This window comes from Chelmon rostratus, chromosome 23 (genome assembly GCF_017976325.1).
Source record: "Chelmon rostratus isolate fCheRos1 chromosome 23, fCheRos1.pri, whole genome shotgun sequence".
Lineage (NCBI taxonomy): Eukaryota > Metazoa > Chordata > Actinopteri > Chaetodontiformes > Chaetodontidae > Chelmon > Chelmon rostratus.
This window is the reverse complement of record NC_055680.1, coordinates 842,689-860,575: the sequence shown is the minus strand read 5'-3', so window position 1 is coordinate 860,575 and position 17,887 is coordinate 842,689. Positions and strand designations below refer to the sequence as shown.

Below are 17,887 nucleotides of genomic sequence, written 5' to 3'. Positions count from 1 at the left end.
TGTACCTTCAGGTGAATGGCACATGTGTACAGACCGTTGTTCAGCTCAGTCCTCAGACCTCTGTTGTGTTTTGACCTTTACTGACTTTCTGGAGCTGGGCTTTGTGCTCGGTGAGTCTGGACAGAAACTGTGTAAAGATTAGGTGATGCTGACTGACTCTCATGTCTCTCTACATGTCACAGTGCTGAAGTTTGCAGCAGAAGAAGAGGCAGAGCCAGTGAGGTGGACCGGCAGGAGCAAATACAGATGATTGATGTTTACAGTCAGTAGTGATAATACCCTCTACTTACACTGAATATGATGTTATTGGAAATGCAATCAAACTAGTGACATTAAAGGAATACTTAGTTTTGGAAATAAGGTTATTTGCTCATCAGTGTCATGTCTGTGTGTTAAGAACAAAGCTGGAGGCAGGATGTGGCTGGCCTACTTTAGCATGGAGAATATTTCTTGGTGAACAGCAGTCAGGTCCAGTGGCTGTGTGCAGCTTCCTGGAGTCAAAACCAGAACCTGTGCTCACTGACCATATCTCACAACCTATGCTGTAGCTGGAGATGCTGCACTGAAGAACTGGATGGATGGATGGATACACTGAATAGCACCAGACTAATCCTATATCCTCTTTGGTTCTCAGTAATGTGCGAGAGGTATATTACTCGTATTACTTGTTACTTATTCCGTAACTTCTTTTGGTTTATTTACTTTATTAATCCCAAGACTGGGAGATTGCTTCTTTTTTTCTGGGAAATTGCTTGCTGCGTGTGATAGACATTGTGGCTAATTGTCTCGTATACTCATCTTATTGGTTTAAGATACAGAACTTACTGCACTATTCGCAGTACTGCAAAAAGCAACTCTATATAGCAGATTTAGCCACACAATGAGTCATCACATGCACAGACACAATAAATTAAAGGCTGGACAACAATCATCAAGCCAGGCTAGGCACCAGTAAGCCTAATTCTAAAGCCATATTCATTCTCATCTGCAATTCTCTTCAGCACAACCTTGTTTCAGTTGGTTTCATAACTTTTGAGTGAATTTGGACTCAGAAAACAAATGCACAAGCCTGCTCTTGTGACCTTGCGGCATTGCACGTCTGTAATCAATTCAGATGTTAGGAATGACTTTTCTTTTCATCATCAGCTTTGTCCTCGAGAATGCTAACGCTAGCTCCATGGCTGCATCTTGGCTGTGTGTTAGGACCAGGTGTAGCAGTAATAACTGAGATAATTAGCAAAATCATTTTTAATAGCTTGAGCTGTACTTTCAAGACATATTCTCGATGTTGATGCTGTCCCAAGCCACTCTCACATATGGCTTCTATCACCTCTGACAGCAGAGAAAATATCTGCATTAGTGCCACCCACCACAGACCTCAAAGTACAAAGTCAAGCTTGTAAAATAATAATTTGGTCATGCAATATGGGTATGGTGGTTGTTTTTAATTAGCTAGGCAGGAGGTTGTTGTTCAAATTAAGAAACAGTCTTAATACAAATTGACACCTTTTTCCCCATTTTTTGTGCTTTATTTTTGATTACACGATGTTTAGTCTCCCATTAACAATTATACTCAGTCACTGCATGCATCCTGAGTGATGCTGCGATCCAATCTCAACAGAGTTAAGTATAAATACATCAAAGAAACATTCAAGATGGATTAAAAGGTGCAAAGGTGTAAATGTAAATCCGTCTGTCAAGATGTAGGTATATTTATTTTATGTTATCTCCTCCCAGTCGTTACTAATGTACGTCAGCAGGAGCATACTGTGAAGCTGTATAGCAGCAATGTGACATCAGCATCAGTCTCGTCAAATCCTCTTAAGTAGTATAGCATTGTTGACAGAAGCAGCAGGTGAGCAGATCCATACAAGGCAGAAATGAATGACACCTGCTGTCCTGCACGTGATTTTATGGCCAACCTCATGGAAACAGACTGCTTCAAGCTCTGCTGCTTTACCTGCACCCTGTGGAGAATACAGTCGCTCCCTCCAATGCACGGGCCTGCAAACTGTTCCGAATGGTAATGGCTGGATGGGTGGAGAATGAGCAACCTGTTAGATGGAGTGGAGAAATGCCAATATCCGGACAGAAAGCTGTGCTGTCTTTGATTTACTACTTCTAGATAACTCACATGCAAAGCTCACTGGCTCACTGGCGCTGACAGTCTGCGAGAAGGAAAATGGCAATTGCTACAGAGCTGACTCTTAATGCTTTGTGTTTTTGTATGCAGTCAGTCCCTGCTCCCTATAGCCATGCAATGAAAAGGTCACCATGATAGCTTACTTATCTGAAGAAAGTCCACACACTGGTTTAACAGTGCACTGAGATAAGTGGAAAGCAAAGACTGCCTGGAAGGCAGGAAACTAAAACATATGGAAACAGATTTGGGAAATTGGCAGCAAGTGAGGTAAGATGGACAATGTGTGATTTATAGTTAATGTGCCAACAATGTGTAACATTTAATGGTATAATTTCCTAAAATGTTTAACCTCTCTGTTGCTCATCTCAAGGTACTGTAACACACAGTGTTTGGGCACAGTACACAGTATAAATACAGACATTTTATGTTATATTGGTATGATAGAGTGTTACTACATTGTTCTTCATGTGCAGGTGTTTGTTAAACAGGCTACAGAGAGAAGACACTGCTGCTCTGGGTCTGATGACTGTGTGTCTTTAGCAGTATTAGCACAATGCACAAGTGTGTAGATTCATTGAAAGTCTCCACAGCTGTTGACTGATAGCTGATCCTTCAGAGAAAAGGACCTCTCATTTCTCATTTCTTCTCTGCTCTCATGGTTTGCCTGCATCCCTCCATCGACTCTTGGTGGGAGGGATTAAAACTCAAGAAAAAAGATGCAAAAGAGGGAAACATGGATGCAATCAAGAGATTTGGGATGCATCCCTTGACTTGAAAGTAATGGTAAAGGAAAGCTCATGGGAGCGCTCAGCTTCACTCTGTGGTGATCAAAGTAGCTGTTGAGATGAATCACCCTGGACCAAAGAGATGAGTGGACAGACAGAGACAGACTGAGGAATGAAAGAACGCATCAAGTGAGAGAAGTCTGCATTTGCAGGTGATGTCATCACATTGTGAAGTCAAAGGACTGAGCAAACCTTATGGCTCATGCTGAGAGAGCTTTCATTCAAGTGAGTGGGCACCATGTTGGAGTCCAGTATCCACTTCTTTATCACATCCCTGTGTTGAACATGGTAAACATTACACCTGCTAAACATCAGCATGTTAGCATTGTGACTGTGAACATGTTGACATGCTGGCTTTAGCATTTAATTCACGTCACAGTCACTGAGCCTAGGTCAGCCTTACAGAGCTGCTAGCTGCACTGAATCCTTTATTTATACCAATTCTTACATTTCTATGAATACAATACAAGTATACACATTATACGAACACACCATTTTCCTCGACAACTTCATATGATATTTACTGTGTTACTTTGCTCAGGAATATCAGGTATCTGGTGAACTCCTGTGCTAACAAGATGCTTTTTATAGCTATAGCTATCTACCTGCTGTAATACTTCATCTCTCTCTGGAGCTCAGCATCGTCTTGCACTTTCATCAAACAGTAGATTGAATCAGCTTGTCATCTTGAGTGTTTTTTAATGGGATGTTTATTGTTCAACGTGGATGCTCTAAAAGGCTCGATGTAAATCCATGTTGATCTGCAGTAAACTCATTAGTTCCCCTTCCCATTTTCAATTAAGGATCTGTTGTCATGAAGTCTTTCATGACCTCTTTCACGTGCTGTTCTCATCATACTGTAGCGTGTCATTATGATGGATCATCCTGGATCAGTTTACTGGCTGTGTTTTCAGTCATTAAGCCAGATACAGTCACGTGAAGCTCATTTGCTCCTGTTAAATTTCAACTGGGGATTTATTTATTGCGCTGCAGATTCTCTGATGATTCAAAATGTCACATGATCTTTCCACACCCCTATGCTCCCTGTATAAGACATTTAGTCATTAGTCATTTGTGTCATGAAGCTACAATAAGCCCTGTTTTGCTTTAATTAGATGTTCAATTAAGTTTCCCTGCACCCCCATTATCCACTGTATATTTTTTACAATTTTTCAAATTTTTCCCAAATGTTTCATGTTTCCAGCTTGTTTTGCGTCATTGTTGAATCTCACTGTGCCTCTCATGTGGGCTGATCCATTTTCTCACTCAAAGAAACGTTTGAAGCCTTTTAGAATCTCCCACTGAAGGTTATTTTACATATTAGAACCACCAACAGAAGCTCTTTAAATCAGTATACCACAGTAATAAACTGTGGCATCCACACACAGCTGCCCCTTGGCTGATGTGAAGAGGACCAGCGCCCCCTACAGGGAGAAGGTATAAAGTATTAGAGAGGCTGTTTGACTGTCTCAGCAGGGTGCCTTTGATTCCTTCATAGTTCATCCACTCATCCCATGTCATTTACTTGAATATAAAATCATAAAGCAATAAAAACAACAGAGAGATAGTAGTTCTTTGACCAACTGATACCCAGTGTACATTTGTATGTACATCAAACTAGTGTCAATTTGTCTACTTCATTTAGACAACATAGAGATGTCTGTAATTTATTTTTCACAATGATCGATTGCTCCATCAATGACAGACTAACGAGTAAAGGTGCTCTATTTCTCATCGACTGCAATAATCATCTAATTGGGCCAGAGCCCACCGAGGCTGAGCTGTCCCTCCTGACATCCACTTAGCTCCATCTCCTCCAGTATCACAGTGCTGCCAACTCTCACACTTTTGGTGTGAAGCATGCATTGTCAGGCACATATCTCACTCTGGCCAAACTGCAGTAGGATCAGTTCATGCGTCTCCAAATAGAGAGAGGAGCTGTGCGTGATTTACGCACCTGGCTTCAAAGGCTTACTAAATTCTTTTCAGCAAACACATAGGCCTTTGCAAAATGAAATGAACTGGGGATTTATTTTTTTTTATGTAGTTAGAAAAAAATCCAGAAATGGACAAAAATTACATTTTGATTTAAACACTTTTTCTTTAATGGATTAAATTTTGATACTTCAACTTTCAGTTTCACTTCTTTTTCCTAATCTTTTTATTAGTTTTTTTACGCTCACAAAACTTTTGGATCACATTTATCTCCAGACTTGTTCACCAACCTCACGAGCACCAGCGTCTGTACAGGTGTACTGTATACACTACATATTGTATGTTGCATGTACAGAATATTATCTGTTAACATCCTTTACTCATCTGCTTTACTTATGTGAAAGAAGCAAGTCCATGCTGTACGTAGTGTATTTTCATGTTTTAGCTCCTCACCTCACATTTCTGTCGACCATTTTCAAACATCTGTCAAAGTAACATTATTTTATGTGTAATGCAGACTTGATGTTCGCTATGATTTACACACTGTATGGAAGTAAATGGAAGCCAACAGATGTCTGGAACTGGAAAAAAGACATTCACACTGAAAAAGTACAGCAGCTTTGTGTGCAAAGTGCATGGTTAACTGGGATGTAAAAACACTGTGATTTGTAGTTAAAGGGTTAAACCATGCAAAACTACTGGTATGGTCTTTTAAATAAAATTAGGGAATTATTTTAATCCAAATATATGTATATCAAACAATCAATTAGACTGATTGACCATGTTCTATTATTATTTATTACGTAATTTGATTATCATTACTGATGCGTTAACATTTTGACGTTGTATTTGGAGCAAATTTTAACTTTATACACATTGGGTACAGAACGACAATATATCATATTTAATACGTAAATCATGTTTTGTTTGGAAAAATTGAACTGAAAAGTAGTAATTATTGCTGTCAAATGAATGTAATGGAATAAAAAGTAAAAACTCTTTCCTTGTGACATGTAGTAAAGTGGCATGAAATGGAAAGTACAAGTACTGTGTGTACTGAGTACTGTACTTGCTGTATAGTACATGTTCTCAGTTACATTCCACCATTGTTAAAAAGCCACACTCATTTATGACATTAAGACAAACATTTGTAAGAAAGCAGATCGTCAATGATCAGAATTTCACTTCCACAAGTTGTGTTTTTGTTTTTCAGTGCTAAGAAACTCATTTTACAGACGAGCTTGAGTAACAGGTCAAATTCTCGGACCAAGTGAGTGAACACACCAGACACCAGAGATGCTATTTTCCTTCAAGAATGTTTTTTTTTTGTCATTACACAATTTTCAGTTGTCATATAGGCAAACATACAAAATAACCAATATACAGTCTGTAACATTACATTACATTGGTTAAAAATGAGATGATTAACGTTCTGCTCTACACGTAGCACCAAGCAGTGTCATGATAAAGACAGTCAGCAGTATGAGATCTGTTTTGCTGCGATTCCACAGTCAGACCACATGTGGGTGATGGTGCTCGGACAGTCCCATCCATCACCACACAGCAAGGTCGCGACGGGATATCCTGAAGGCTCAGCAGGTTAAGGCAGAAATGAATGAATGGATTCATAATCTAAACCACTGGATCTATTCAACACTGTTAATGTTTCCTAATCAAAGCCACAGACTGGTGGCCAATGTCCAAAGTACCCAGATTTTCTTATTATGTCGGAGTTCCTGTTGGGCTGAAACCACGTGTACAGTATCAGTGTTTAATGTTGTTTAATTCTGAATCAATAGTATCTTTCTATAAAATCAGATTTTCCACCATGTCTCTTCAAATCTCTCAACCATTTCCACTCACATTCATTGCTGGCAGCCATTCATGAAACACAGTGAAATGTATTTGAGATCTGTAATCCATCAGCAGCATTTTCACTGAACTCAGTTGTAGTTCAGTTACTGTGCCATGAAAAATTGAAGTAAACTTGTAAGAAATGTTGCTGCTCCGAACCTCTGAGCCTTAACTGCAACACACACCTGCCGAGTTGTATCGCGGCGCATCATTTAATGAACATCATGACCGGCATTATGTGGCACAAACAGTGAGAAAGGAGTCAATCTGGTGTGGTTTGTCCATTAAGGTAATACTAAATTATAGATTATATGTGGGTGTAGCATCAAACATCCACCCCTGTAGGCTTTAATGGCTGCTAAAATTTGGATTTATTCTTTCACAAAGAAGTGCTTCATGTCAGTTACAGTAAATTCCAACGTGCGACCATGTTCCAATTATGAAGATCTGCGAAAAATGGAGCATTTACACATTTTTAGAAAAAGTCTGAAACACTATGAACGTTTCCATGAAAGGTGGATTATGCTGCAGCCGTGGTTTTAGCGGGTGTTCAGATCAAAATCAGCCCTGCTAGAACAATGCCAGGGGCTGCGTTGGTGGGGGTGTGTTGCTTCAGATACCTATGAAACACAATCCAGGAAGTCTGAGTAACAGATCAGTGAATGTGAAAGCTTCTCAGCAGTGGTGGAACAAGTACTCAGATCTTTTCCTTCAGAAAACTGACCATTATTACACTGCAACAATACTTCTTGATTAAATAAGTCTTGATTAAATAAAAGCAGTTGTTCTACAGAATAACGTATATCACTGGATTATAATTAGTGACGAGTTAACGTTTACACATCACTCATGTTGCAGCTAGTAGAGGTGGAGCTAAGGTCAACTACTTTATATGCTGTCGGGTTGCTTAATCTATATTAATACATCATAGGTCATTAGCTGATTCAGATATATTGTATGAACAATCTGAATCTGCGAAGTAACGAGTAACTGAAGCTGTCAAATAAATGTATTGGGGTAAAACGTACAATACTGACCTCCAAAATATAGTGTGTAGTGTGTAGAAGTGTACTTTTAAATGACTTCCTGCAACTGCTTCTCAGACACTAAACACTCTGTTTCTTATAATCAGAGATGGTATTTTACAACTCAGGAGAGTTACCACAATTATCTCAGGTCAACAGCAGAAATACAGCCTTTTTGTGAGGAATGTGAGCTTGCACGTGTGCAGTTGGCCAGCGCAGCGCCTCGCTGTGTTGAGCCAGGTTCAGCATTGTTACCAGACAAGCCAGCGTTTTGCTTTTTTTTTTTTTTTTTTGCCACAGCCCTCTGTGTTGACACCAGACTGGAGTCACTGAAATGAATGAGACGAGAATTTTCATATTCACACATTCTGTTCTTGCAGGAAGGGTTGGGGTTAGGGCTTCAGCTATTCACGAAGGAAACCACTGCATTGGTACAGCTCCTTCTCCAGCAAACACTGAGTGTCTGACACGGACATTATGAGCAGGCTACCACTTTTAGAGTTGGCGACCAAACATGACTGCACTCTTACACTCTGCTGATCAGCTGCATTACTACAGTGTACACAACAACAAAGGGACAGCACAAAATGAAATCAATGATGTTTGCTTCGATGACCTCTCTCAAGCCAGCTTCAAGTCTATTCAGGCTAATTTCCACAGCGTACTGAATATTCTGTATACTGAACTGTGCTGAACACTCTATCCAGATTATCTAAACCACTAGATTTAGTTTGAGTGAGGGGCTGGAAATGTTACTACTGATCCCTCACTGCACAGAAAACTGCACACAACTGCAGGAAGCACAGCAGGTCAAAGTTGAAGTCTGTAAACTGTGATGGCTGTTTACAGACAGTCTGAGTAATACTTCACCTTCACTCCCTGATCAGGGAGTCTGTTCACAGCCTGTCTGATCATCTGACTGCTTGCTTTTCTTACCCCATTGGACTTAATATTACAACAGATAGAAATGATGAATGACAAAGTTTTTAATAAGCAGGAAAGATCCTTTAAAGTATGTTCAAATTAAAGTAAATCAGCTCAAACATACTAAAACAGTGATTGTGAGACTGAGCCCTCTGCACTGATGCCTTCCAGTAAAAAAAAAAAGAGGTCATCCTCTGGGGTTTCAGGGGTGGATCCATGATAACTCTGACTTGACCTGAAAACACAATCCCCTCTTACATGCTCCACGCGGTGCCTGAAGGGCTCTGATCAGCTCATGAACAAAACATTCTGACCTCTAGCTCGTTGCAGAGCTTTCAGCCACACCTACGCAGTGTCCGTCAGCAGGTGAAGTGTGCTCTGTTGTCATGAAACTGTGGAGAAAAGAAGAAGAATCAACAGGGACAAGATGTCCTGAAAGTCCTCAGAAAAACACTTTCATGACAACTGAGAAAAGTCTGCTGCAGCGTGTGTGATGTGGCTGATGCAGACCTGGAGCTAACAGTGGTGTTACACTGCTGTGTCTGAGGTCACGCTCAGTGATGCAGCTTTTCTGCATGGCTGATGCAGGAGTGAAATGTGACAGAGCATGAAAGCGTGGGCAGCATTTCAGGATACCACCCCTGTTCTCCACAAGACCAGCGCCCCCAACCCCCCACCGGTGTCAACAGAGAGCTACACAATGAAGAAACATGCCTCAGAGTAAGCACCATGTCCTGTCTTTAAATGTCTTGGTATCAGTAAGCATAGAAAGCGTAGCAGCAGGACTGGTCACTGTGCTGGGGTGCAGCGATGGCTCTTGTAGGTTCCCAGATGACGGAAGCTGCGTCCACACTGCTGGCAGCAATATGGCGTCGCTCCGCTGTGGATCCTCTGGTGGGTGTACAGGTTACCCAGCTCCTTAAAGCGCCGGCCGCACTGTGGACAGGCGTACGGGCTCTCACCGGTGTGCACCCGCTGGTGTCTCTTGAGTCCAGAGAGCACTGAGAATCCTTTCCCGCACTGGGGGCAGGGGAAGGGGCTCTGGGCTCCGCTGTGCACCAGTCTGTGGCTTTTTAAGCGGGCTGCGTGGCGGAACCTCTCCCCGCACTCTGGACACATGAAGGGCTTCTCTCCAGTGTGGATACGCTGATGCTGCCGCAGGTTACCAAGATAGTTGAAATGGCGGCCACAGTCCCCGCACTCATACCCGCCCTCGATTTTGATATCCTTTTTCACGTGCCCCCCTCCCCGACCGACCCCGGCACCAGCGCCTACTCCCGTACCGCCCTCGTTCTGCCCCCCTCCACCCATCCTGGAGTCACTACTGCCATCCCCCACGGTGGGTGCAGCTGAGCAGGAAGACTGCAGGGCCTGGAGAGCCTGGGCATCAGCAGAGTCCGAGTGTATGAGTTTGACATGTTCCTCCAGAAACACAGAGTCAGGGCAGAAGGTTCCACACAGAGAGCAGATGTAGGTGTGACTGGGGAACTGCTGGCCTGAAATCACAAACAAACACAACTTCATCAGCTAATAGCAGCCCATTCAAGTTTGAACTATGGCAAACTAGAATATTTGACTTTGTCCTTTGAGAAGACACACACACACACAGAGACAGAGAGAGGTGCAGACCAATGTCAGCTGCCAAACAGGTCAAAAACTAAAACACGATGCATCTCCAGTCCACCATGCTGTGTTCAACACTTCGCCAACAGTCAACAGTCAACTGATCAGTCATGTGACTGATGGATGACCAGAGATTCAAAGTACACAAAATATGACGTTAATGTAATTTCTTTAAAAATATTTTTTTCACAAAATATAACAGGAACCCCTTTTGAATCCAGAAATGTGGTGAGTAAAGCATAGTGTGCTGCAACGTGTTATAAAACAAGCATTAAATTCAATTCAGTTCAAGTTTATTTATACAGCGTCAAATCACAACTGAAGTTGTCTCAGGACACTTTCCATATAGAGCAGGTACAGACCAGACTCTTTATCCACAGAGACCCAACAGTTCCCTCATGAGCAAGCACTTGGCGACAGTGGCGAGGAAAAACTTCCTTTAAGGAGGCAGAAACCTCGAGCAGAACCAAGCTGTCTACAATCTGATGCAGCTAAAGAAAAACATTTTAAGATGTAAAGTATCTGTGCTGATGCAGGAGGTGGAATCACTGCAGGGCACCTGTTTGAACTGGCGGTCATCGTTTTTTACATGAAAGGATATTATAGTTAATAATTATGTTTCGCTAAGAGGGAGTGGTGGATTTGCACATTAGTCAGTACAGGTGGTGCAGAATTATTAGGCAAGTTGTATTTTTGAAGATTGATTTTATTATTGAACAACAATTATGTTCTCAATCAACCCAAAAGACGCATAATATCAAAGCTGAATATTTCTGGAAGTTGGAGTGGGGCTTTTTTAGTTTGGGCTATCTTAGGAGGCTTAGTGTGTGTGCAGGTAACTTTTACTGTGCAGAATTAATAGGCAACTTAATAAAAACCAAATATATACCCATCTCACTTATTTATTTTCACCAGGTAAACCAATATAACAACTGAAAATATACAAATAAACATTTCTGACATTCAAAAAACAAAACAAAATCAATTCAGTGACCATTATAGCCACCTTTCTTTACGAGGACACCCAAAAGCCTTCCATCCATAGATTCTGTCAATTTCTTGAACTGTTCATGATCAACATTGCGCGCAACTGCAACCACAGCCTCCCAGACACTGCTCAGAGAGGTGTACTGTTTTCCCTCCCTGTAAATCTCACGTTTTATGAGGGACCACAGGTTCTCTATGGGGTTCAGATCAGGTGAACAAGGGGGCCATGTCATTAATTTTTCTTCTTTTAGACCTTTACTGGCCAGCCACGCTGTGGTGTATTTGGATGCATGTGATGGAGCATTGTCCTGCATGAAAATCATGGTCTCCTTGAAAGATGCCGACTTCTTCCTGTACCACTGCTTGAAGAAGGTGTCTTCCAGAAACTGGCAGTAGGACTGGGAGTTGAGTTTGACTCCATCCTCAACCCGAAAAGGTCCCACAAGCTCATCTTTAATGATACCAGCCCATACCAGTACCCCACCTCCACCTTGCTGGCGTCTAAGTCAGAGTGGAGTTCTCTGCCCTTAACTGATCCAGCCACGGGCTCATCCATCTGGCCCATCAAGACTCGCTCTCATTTCATCAGACCATAAAACCTTAGAAAAATCAGTCTTAAGATATTTCTTGGCCCAGTCTTGACGTTTTATCTTGTGTTTCTTGTTCAGTGGTGGTCGTTTTTCCCTTACATTGGCCATGTCCCTGAGTATTGCACACCTTGTGCTTTTTGACACTCCAGTAACGTTGCAGTTCTGAAATATGGCAAAACTGGTGGCAAATGGCATCTTTGCAGCTTCACACTTGATTTTCCTCAATTCACGGGCAGTTATTTTGCGCCTTTTTTGTTCAACGCGCTTCTTGCGACCCTGTTGGCTATTTGCCATGAAACGCTTGATTGTTCTGTGATCGCGCCTCAAAAGCTTGCTAATTTCAAGACTGCTGCATCCCTCTGCAAGACATCTCACAATTTTAGACTTTTCAGAGTCCGTCAAATCTCTCTTCTGACCCATTTTGCCAAAGGAAAGGAAGTTTCCTAATAATTATACACACCTGATATAGGGTGTTGATGCCATTAGACCACACCCCTTCTCATCACACAGCTGCACATCACCTGATATACTTAGTTGGTAGTAGGCTTTCAACCCTATACAGCTTGGAGTAGGACAGCATGCATAAAAAGGATGGTGCTCAAAATACTCATCTGCCTAATAATTCTGCACACTGTGTATTTATATGAAATAAATGAGAATGACTTCGGGGCACCATGGGACACACACAACTTGCATAATCAGAGGCACTGATTAGTGGACACAAGGAGAACATGTCAGTGATCAGAACTTCACGCTGAGCCACTCAGCATTTAGTTTGAGTTTACCACGGGACTGACTCTTCTAACCAGGCTTTAACTGTACCTGTATGAGTCAAATAAATGAATTCATGTCAGTATTTGTACACTTTGTTGTGAAGGAATGTGTCTGTTTGTCTGTCTCTGAGGAGATTGCAAAGATGAGGGGTTTTACAGCCCACGCACACAGAGGCGCAGCAGAACTGACATTTCAGTCCAACGTTTCTTTTATCACAAGCTACCATCAGTTCCCTGGTTAGACATGTACATCAACATGTCATTATCAACTCAGAAGGTCTGTGGAGGGAGGACAGACACAAACTATCATATTAAAACATGTTATTACAGAAAATCAAGCCACCTCAGACATATACTGTATTTAGGGTGATGAAAAACAAGCTTACAATATTCTTTGAAATATGTCATTAGGGTAAGAAGTAAGAGTCTACTCTAATGATTACTCTGCTGTTGGTCATGATTGTGCTCTCATGAATACATGAATAGATGTCTTGTCTTATGTGTCCACATGGTATTACCATGTCTGTGTTGTCGGGGAACTGAAATAAATAGACTCATTGTGAAGGATTTTAGTCCAGAGGGGGTCAAAACCTCTTCCTCTATCCGTGTGTCCTGGAAATGTTTGTGCCATATCTGCACAACAAAGGCACCTGTGTGTGGAGGAGCTCAAGGAGCGGGTCATGTCACTGGACTTATGGGATGCTGTGACATACAGTATGAAGGATAAGATAGGAACAATGACGAGAAACGATCCCGTGCTTTGTTTTGATTGGTTACAGCCTAGCTTTAGCTTAGTTCAGTCAATGCATGTGTGTTTGGAAACGCTATTATTAAATGCTGCACTTCTTCTTGTGCTCTGTTTCATTAGATTTCATTTATGACTACTTCATGGAATTTGTGTGTTTGGTTCAGTTTGAGGCCCATGGAGGTCTGAGCCGTCCCCCACCACCATAATTTAGCCAGTAGTCACTAGAGTTGTCTTTGAGTCTGGTCAGAGCCGAGCTGTTCGCTGATAAAAGATGTAGATTGTTCATCATCAGAGTTCAGAGTGTGGGTGAGCAGGAAGCTCTCTGCTTTCAAGATGTTAACTGGCTCAAGTCAAAATTATTAAAAAAGCATGCTACAAAACAGCGAGAGGAGAGGAAGGACAGGATGTCTACAGGGAACATGCTGCAAGAGAGTAACAGATGAAGAGGAGTGAGGATCCTTCGTGCAGCTTTGAAGGTTTCAGTCCTCTGGCTGATACTCTGTTACGGTCATAGCCGTGTCCCAGTTCTTTCCCTTGTGTTTCCCCCTCTTTGTGTTGCCTGTGCTCCGTTCTGTCTCTCTGTGTGACCCCCCCCCCCCCCCCTCACTTTCCCAGCTCCTGGATCTCTGCATTTGAGACACACCCTCTGAACCTGCCCACCTGCTTGTCAGCCTGGAAGTATTTCAAACTCGACATTACTCCCACTCATCACCGGCTCCTCGTTGCAGTGGTAGCTGTCTTCAGGCCATATGCAGTTTTTGCTGCTCCGAGTGGGTTGTGGGTTGTGTGTCTGTGTGTTTGTGTGTGTGCTCTAACCTGTTTTTCTCTGCGTGCCTTCTCGTCTACCTGCCTGCTATCCTGCACCTCTCCAGCCAGCCACACTCCACTTCGTCCACATTCCCAACACTGGAGCACGCTTTACTTTCCACTTTATTTATTTGGGTCCATCCTGTAACCACTCCATCACATACATGACAGGAACACTGGCTCCACTTACCTGATGGCTACACAGTCATGTGACAGTCATTCATCCAGCTCTATCTTACACCAACATCTATCAGTCTAACTGTGAAGTGTATTAAACTTACAGCTTTGTTTTTGGAATTCTGGCCATCATCCCTCTCCCTTCTCCCCATTCTTACCCACCTGCTGTGGGCCTGTCTGCATTGCCCTCTCCTTCCCCCGGAGAGCTTTGGGGCTCCATGGAGAACTCAGAGGACTGGACGTGTGAGAGCCGGGTCTGGACCAGTCCACCCCCCTCCCTCCTCGACGACTCGTCCTCCTCATCGTCCTCCGTCTCACAGGTGGGGGTGTTCTCACACTCAGGCTCCTTCATGACTGAGAAAAATATGACCACATAAAACTTGATCCACGCCTGAATTTACTGTGCACGTTTTTCCAATTCCATCAGGTACTCTGTAATTCCCTATTTTCATCACATGCATGCCTGTTTCCACTAGCAAAAGCAAAAACTGACTTCCTCCCACAGTCCAAAGACATGTGAGATAACTGGTTAATTCTAAATTGTCCATAGATGTGAATGATTGTCTGTCCTGTGATTAACTGGGGGACCTGTCTAGGGTGTATCCCACCAGTCGCATGTCAACACAATGTAGTATCTTAGAAATTTGTGCTTGGTTTCTCATAATTATGATTTCATATTACATTATTTTAACTTACAAATCAGTGGTGGTCCACATGGATAAAATCCAAATACTCTCCTGCTATACGTCATTTTATACTGTAATATCAATATATAGGTAGCACATTTTGTGCAAAATCAGTTTCAAAAGGGTTAGTAAAGTCAAATTAGTGGTATATTGGGGCCACTATGACACAGAACTTCCTGTTTAACTGTCATGATATGACATGATAAAGAGATATGTTGGTATAACAAGGGCAGGGGGGTCATTGTGGCAGCAATGTCTGCTTTCGGCAGACCAACCAAAGTACTCAATCCCAGTGATGCAAAAATCACAGGAAAATGCAATGTTCCATGATGCAGTCTTCCTCACACATGCTGGCAGGGAGGATGGCCACAGCTGTGAGGTGACAGCCCCAAACTTCTTTTTATTACATCAAACTTTGACCTCTGAGTCTCAGAACTGTGACTATCTGTTAAGTTTGACAGACCTCATAACTTTTAGTATATTAGTTTCCTCCTAACTTTCCAGCCGTTGTGCTGGCTCCTCCACAGTGCATGTCTTCAGAAGTGTCCTCAGGTGTCTGTGACGCCATACACACCTTGTCATCGGTCTGTGTGTTTACCTTTCAGGTCTGCAGAATACTCCATCGGTGCTATCCATTCGTAGTCATACATCCGCTTGCTGCCAGACGGGAGCATGCTGAAGATGTCATCCGTGGCGGACTCGGAGTCTCCGTGCCCAGGCCCGGAGCCCGCCATCCCGCTGTCCGGCCACAGGTTGAGGGAGTGCGGGTCCTGCTCCTGGCGAGCCTCCCTGTCGCCGCTGGCTTGACTGCTCTGATCTCCGTCCATTTCAGCACACCCCCTCGAGTTCTTGTCTTTCATCAAATAGTCACAAATGGCATCTATATTCTCCTTTTTCACACCAGGCATGACAGCTTTGGCTCTCCTGGGGTCGACATTGTTGTGTTTGTTGACGGAGCTGAAATCAGATTTCTTGAGGCCAGCATCTGCAGACGGATCCGTGGTCGCAACGCCGGGGAAAGGGTCCCTACCATCCCTCTGGACTGCATCCAGTCTGTCCTTTAACACTTCGATTTCTTCGGTTTTCTCCCGCAGCTCCATTTTCAGGACTCGTATCCTGATGCTGACCATTTTGCGGATCTCAGACAGAGCTGTCTCCAGCACCACCGTGATGTTTCTGCCGAGGTGCTCGGTGATGTCGCTGACCGAGCAGAGCAGCTCCTCGTCGGTCTCCAGCTCCAGAAAATCGCCGTCGGCTCGGCTCGCTGACCCTGGAGGCTCCATGAAGGCGCCGTGGAGTTCAGGAGAAAGACTCGTTTCGGCGAAACCGTGGTTTCTTTTGCGACTCATAGATTACACAGGCTGCAAGCTCTATTTTCTGGAGAGTTTGGCTAGCTAGAAGCTACTCGGCGAGCTAATGTTTGGATGATGCTAATAGACTGTAGTTCGGTTTGTCAGTTAGCGGGAGCAACGCCGGATGTAACAGGAATATGTTTTCAAAACAAAATCAAAGACACATAGACGTATTTCAATTATACTTTTGTTTTTTAAGCAGTAAACGGAAGTGTGCTAGTTTATTTTAATTTACTTGACAGCCAAACAGTTGCAGTAATGGCTGAATTCGGCAGAGTTGAGATCAATTCTCATTAGCAGCGCCCTCTACAGTACGGAGTGGGACACAGTTGAGACAGTTCTATACATATCATGGTGCTACTTTCCACTAAGGCACGGCAGGGTTTATAAGTTGTATGCAGTTTATAAGTTGTCCTATGCAAAGGTGGAAGACCCCAGCTACTGAATGAGAGGCAACTCGGGGCTCAGCTGTACTGGACTTATCAGAAACACTGTGCGATTTCCATCAGAGGAAAGAAAGAAAGAAAAAGAAAATGCGAAAGAAGGGTGTACGTAAGTTCATGTGTACTGTCTGCAAAACTGCGCAAAGCGGAGAACCAGTGGTTCAGTGGACAAAGTTCAAGGGGTGGTACCACCCAACATGCACAGAAATGTCAACCCCTGTTTTAATAGCAAGGAAAAGCTGTGCTGTTTCAAATGCACTGCTCGAAAGCACAACACAGGTACGCAGGAGTCATTTGCAATACAAATCATCAGTGCAAATGTTTGAACATGTTTTGATAATGAAAATAGTATAGAAAGAATAAAGTACTTTATTGATCACACAGTGATTTGACCCATCCTATACACACACACTATGAGTGGTGAGCAGGGACAGTGGGCAGCAGTTGGGGGTTAAGTGCTTTGCTTCAGGGCATTTCAGCCGTGGAGTGTTGAGGGAGGTGAAAATGCCCACATTTTTTCTGCCAGTCCAGGGGATTCGACCGGTGACCTCAAAACCTTTAGACCTTGACTGCCCCACTGCCTGCACACAACAGTATGTTTATTTAAATGATTTTATCTTATATAATTCCCACTGTTTTAACTCTTTTTTCTTTGATGCCACAGATTATGTATTTTAGCAGGGACAAGGTAAAATGTCGAATATTCTCATGGTGTTAAAAAATCCTTGTTGTACTTTCACTGACTTCTGACTTCTCAGTTTACTCTGATTACGTCCTCTAGTTATTCCTGCTGTGAGGTTGTCAGATACAATATTCCCAAGACAAAGTATGATCTTGTTGTGTATGGAAGAGAATTTACAGATTGAAAACACATAAAACTGCCTGTGTTTACATTCTGATATCCAAAACGCTTCAATAACAACATTTCAAGATGTACTTGTTCCTGTTCCTGTTCAATTCAGGTGCAATTTCTACTTTCGAGTAAGATATGGTTTTATAGGCCACTTAAAATGTGACAAGTGGGATTTCCATTAG

The 17,887-nt window shown here is 42.7% G+C and overlaps 1 protein-coding gene across 1 annotated transcript; it reads right to left on the bottom strand.

Annotated features, from left to right (window-relative positions):
- Window positions 1-5,740: 5,740 nt before the first annotated feature.
- On the bottom strand, window positions 5,741-16,484 carry znf16l (zinc finger protein 16 like). The gene is made up of 3 exons (XM_041964914.1): window positions 15,656-16,484; window positions 14,534-14,725; window positions 5,741-10,162 (listed from the first exon to the last, which is right to left on the bottom strand). Exons 1-3 carry the CDS (start codon window positions 16,404-16,406, stop codon window positions 9,456-9,458), a joined length of 1,650 nt encoding a protein of 549 aa, XP_041820848.1. The 5' UTR covers window positions 16,407-16,484; the 3' UTR covers window positions 5,741-9,455.
- Between the last annotated feature and the right edge of the window lie 1,403 nt (window positions 16,485-17,887).

Coding starts and splice junctions, on each gene's coding strand:
- znf16l (XM_041964914.1), bottom strand. CDS start 16,406: ATGAGTCGCAAAAGAAACCACGGTTTCGCCGAAACGAGTCTTTCTCCT. Junction 14,726..15,655: donor GTATTCTGCAGACCTGAAAG/GTAAACACACAG, acceptor TATTTTTCTCAG/TCATGAAGGAGCCTGAGTGT. Junction 10,163..14,533: donor TGCAGACAGGCCCACAGCAG/GTGGGTAAGAAT, acceptor TTGTGATTTCAG/GCCAGCAGTTCCCCAGTCAC.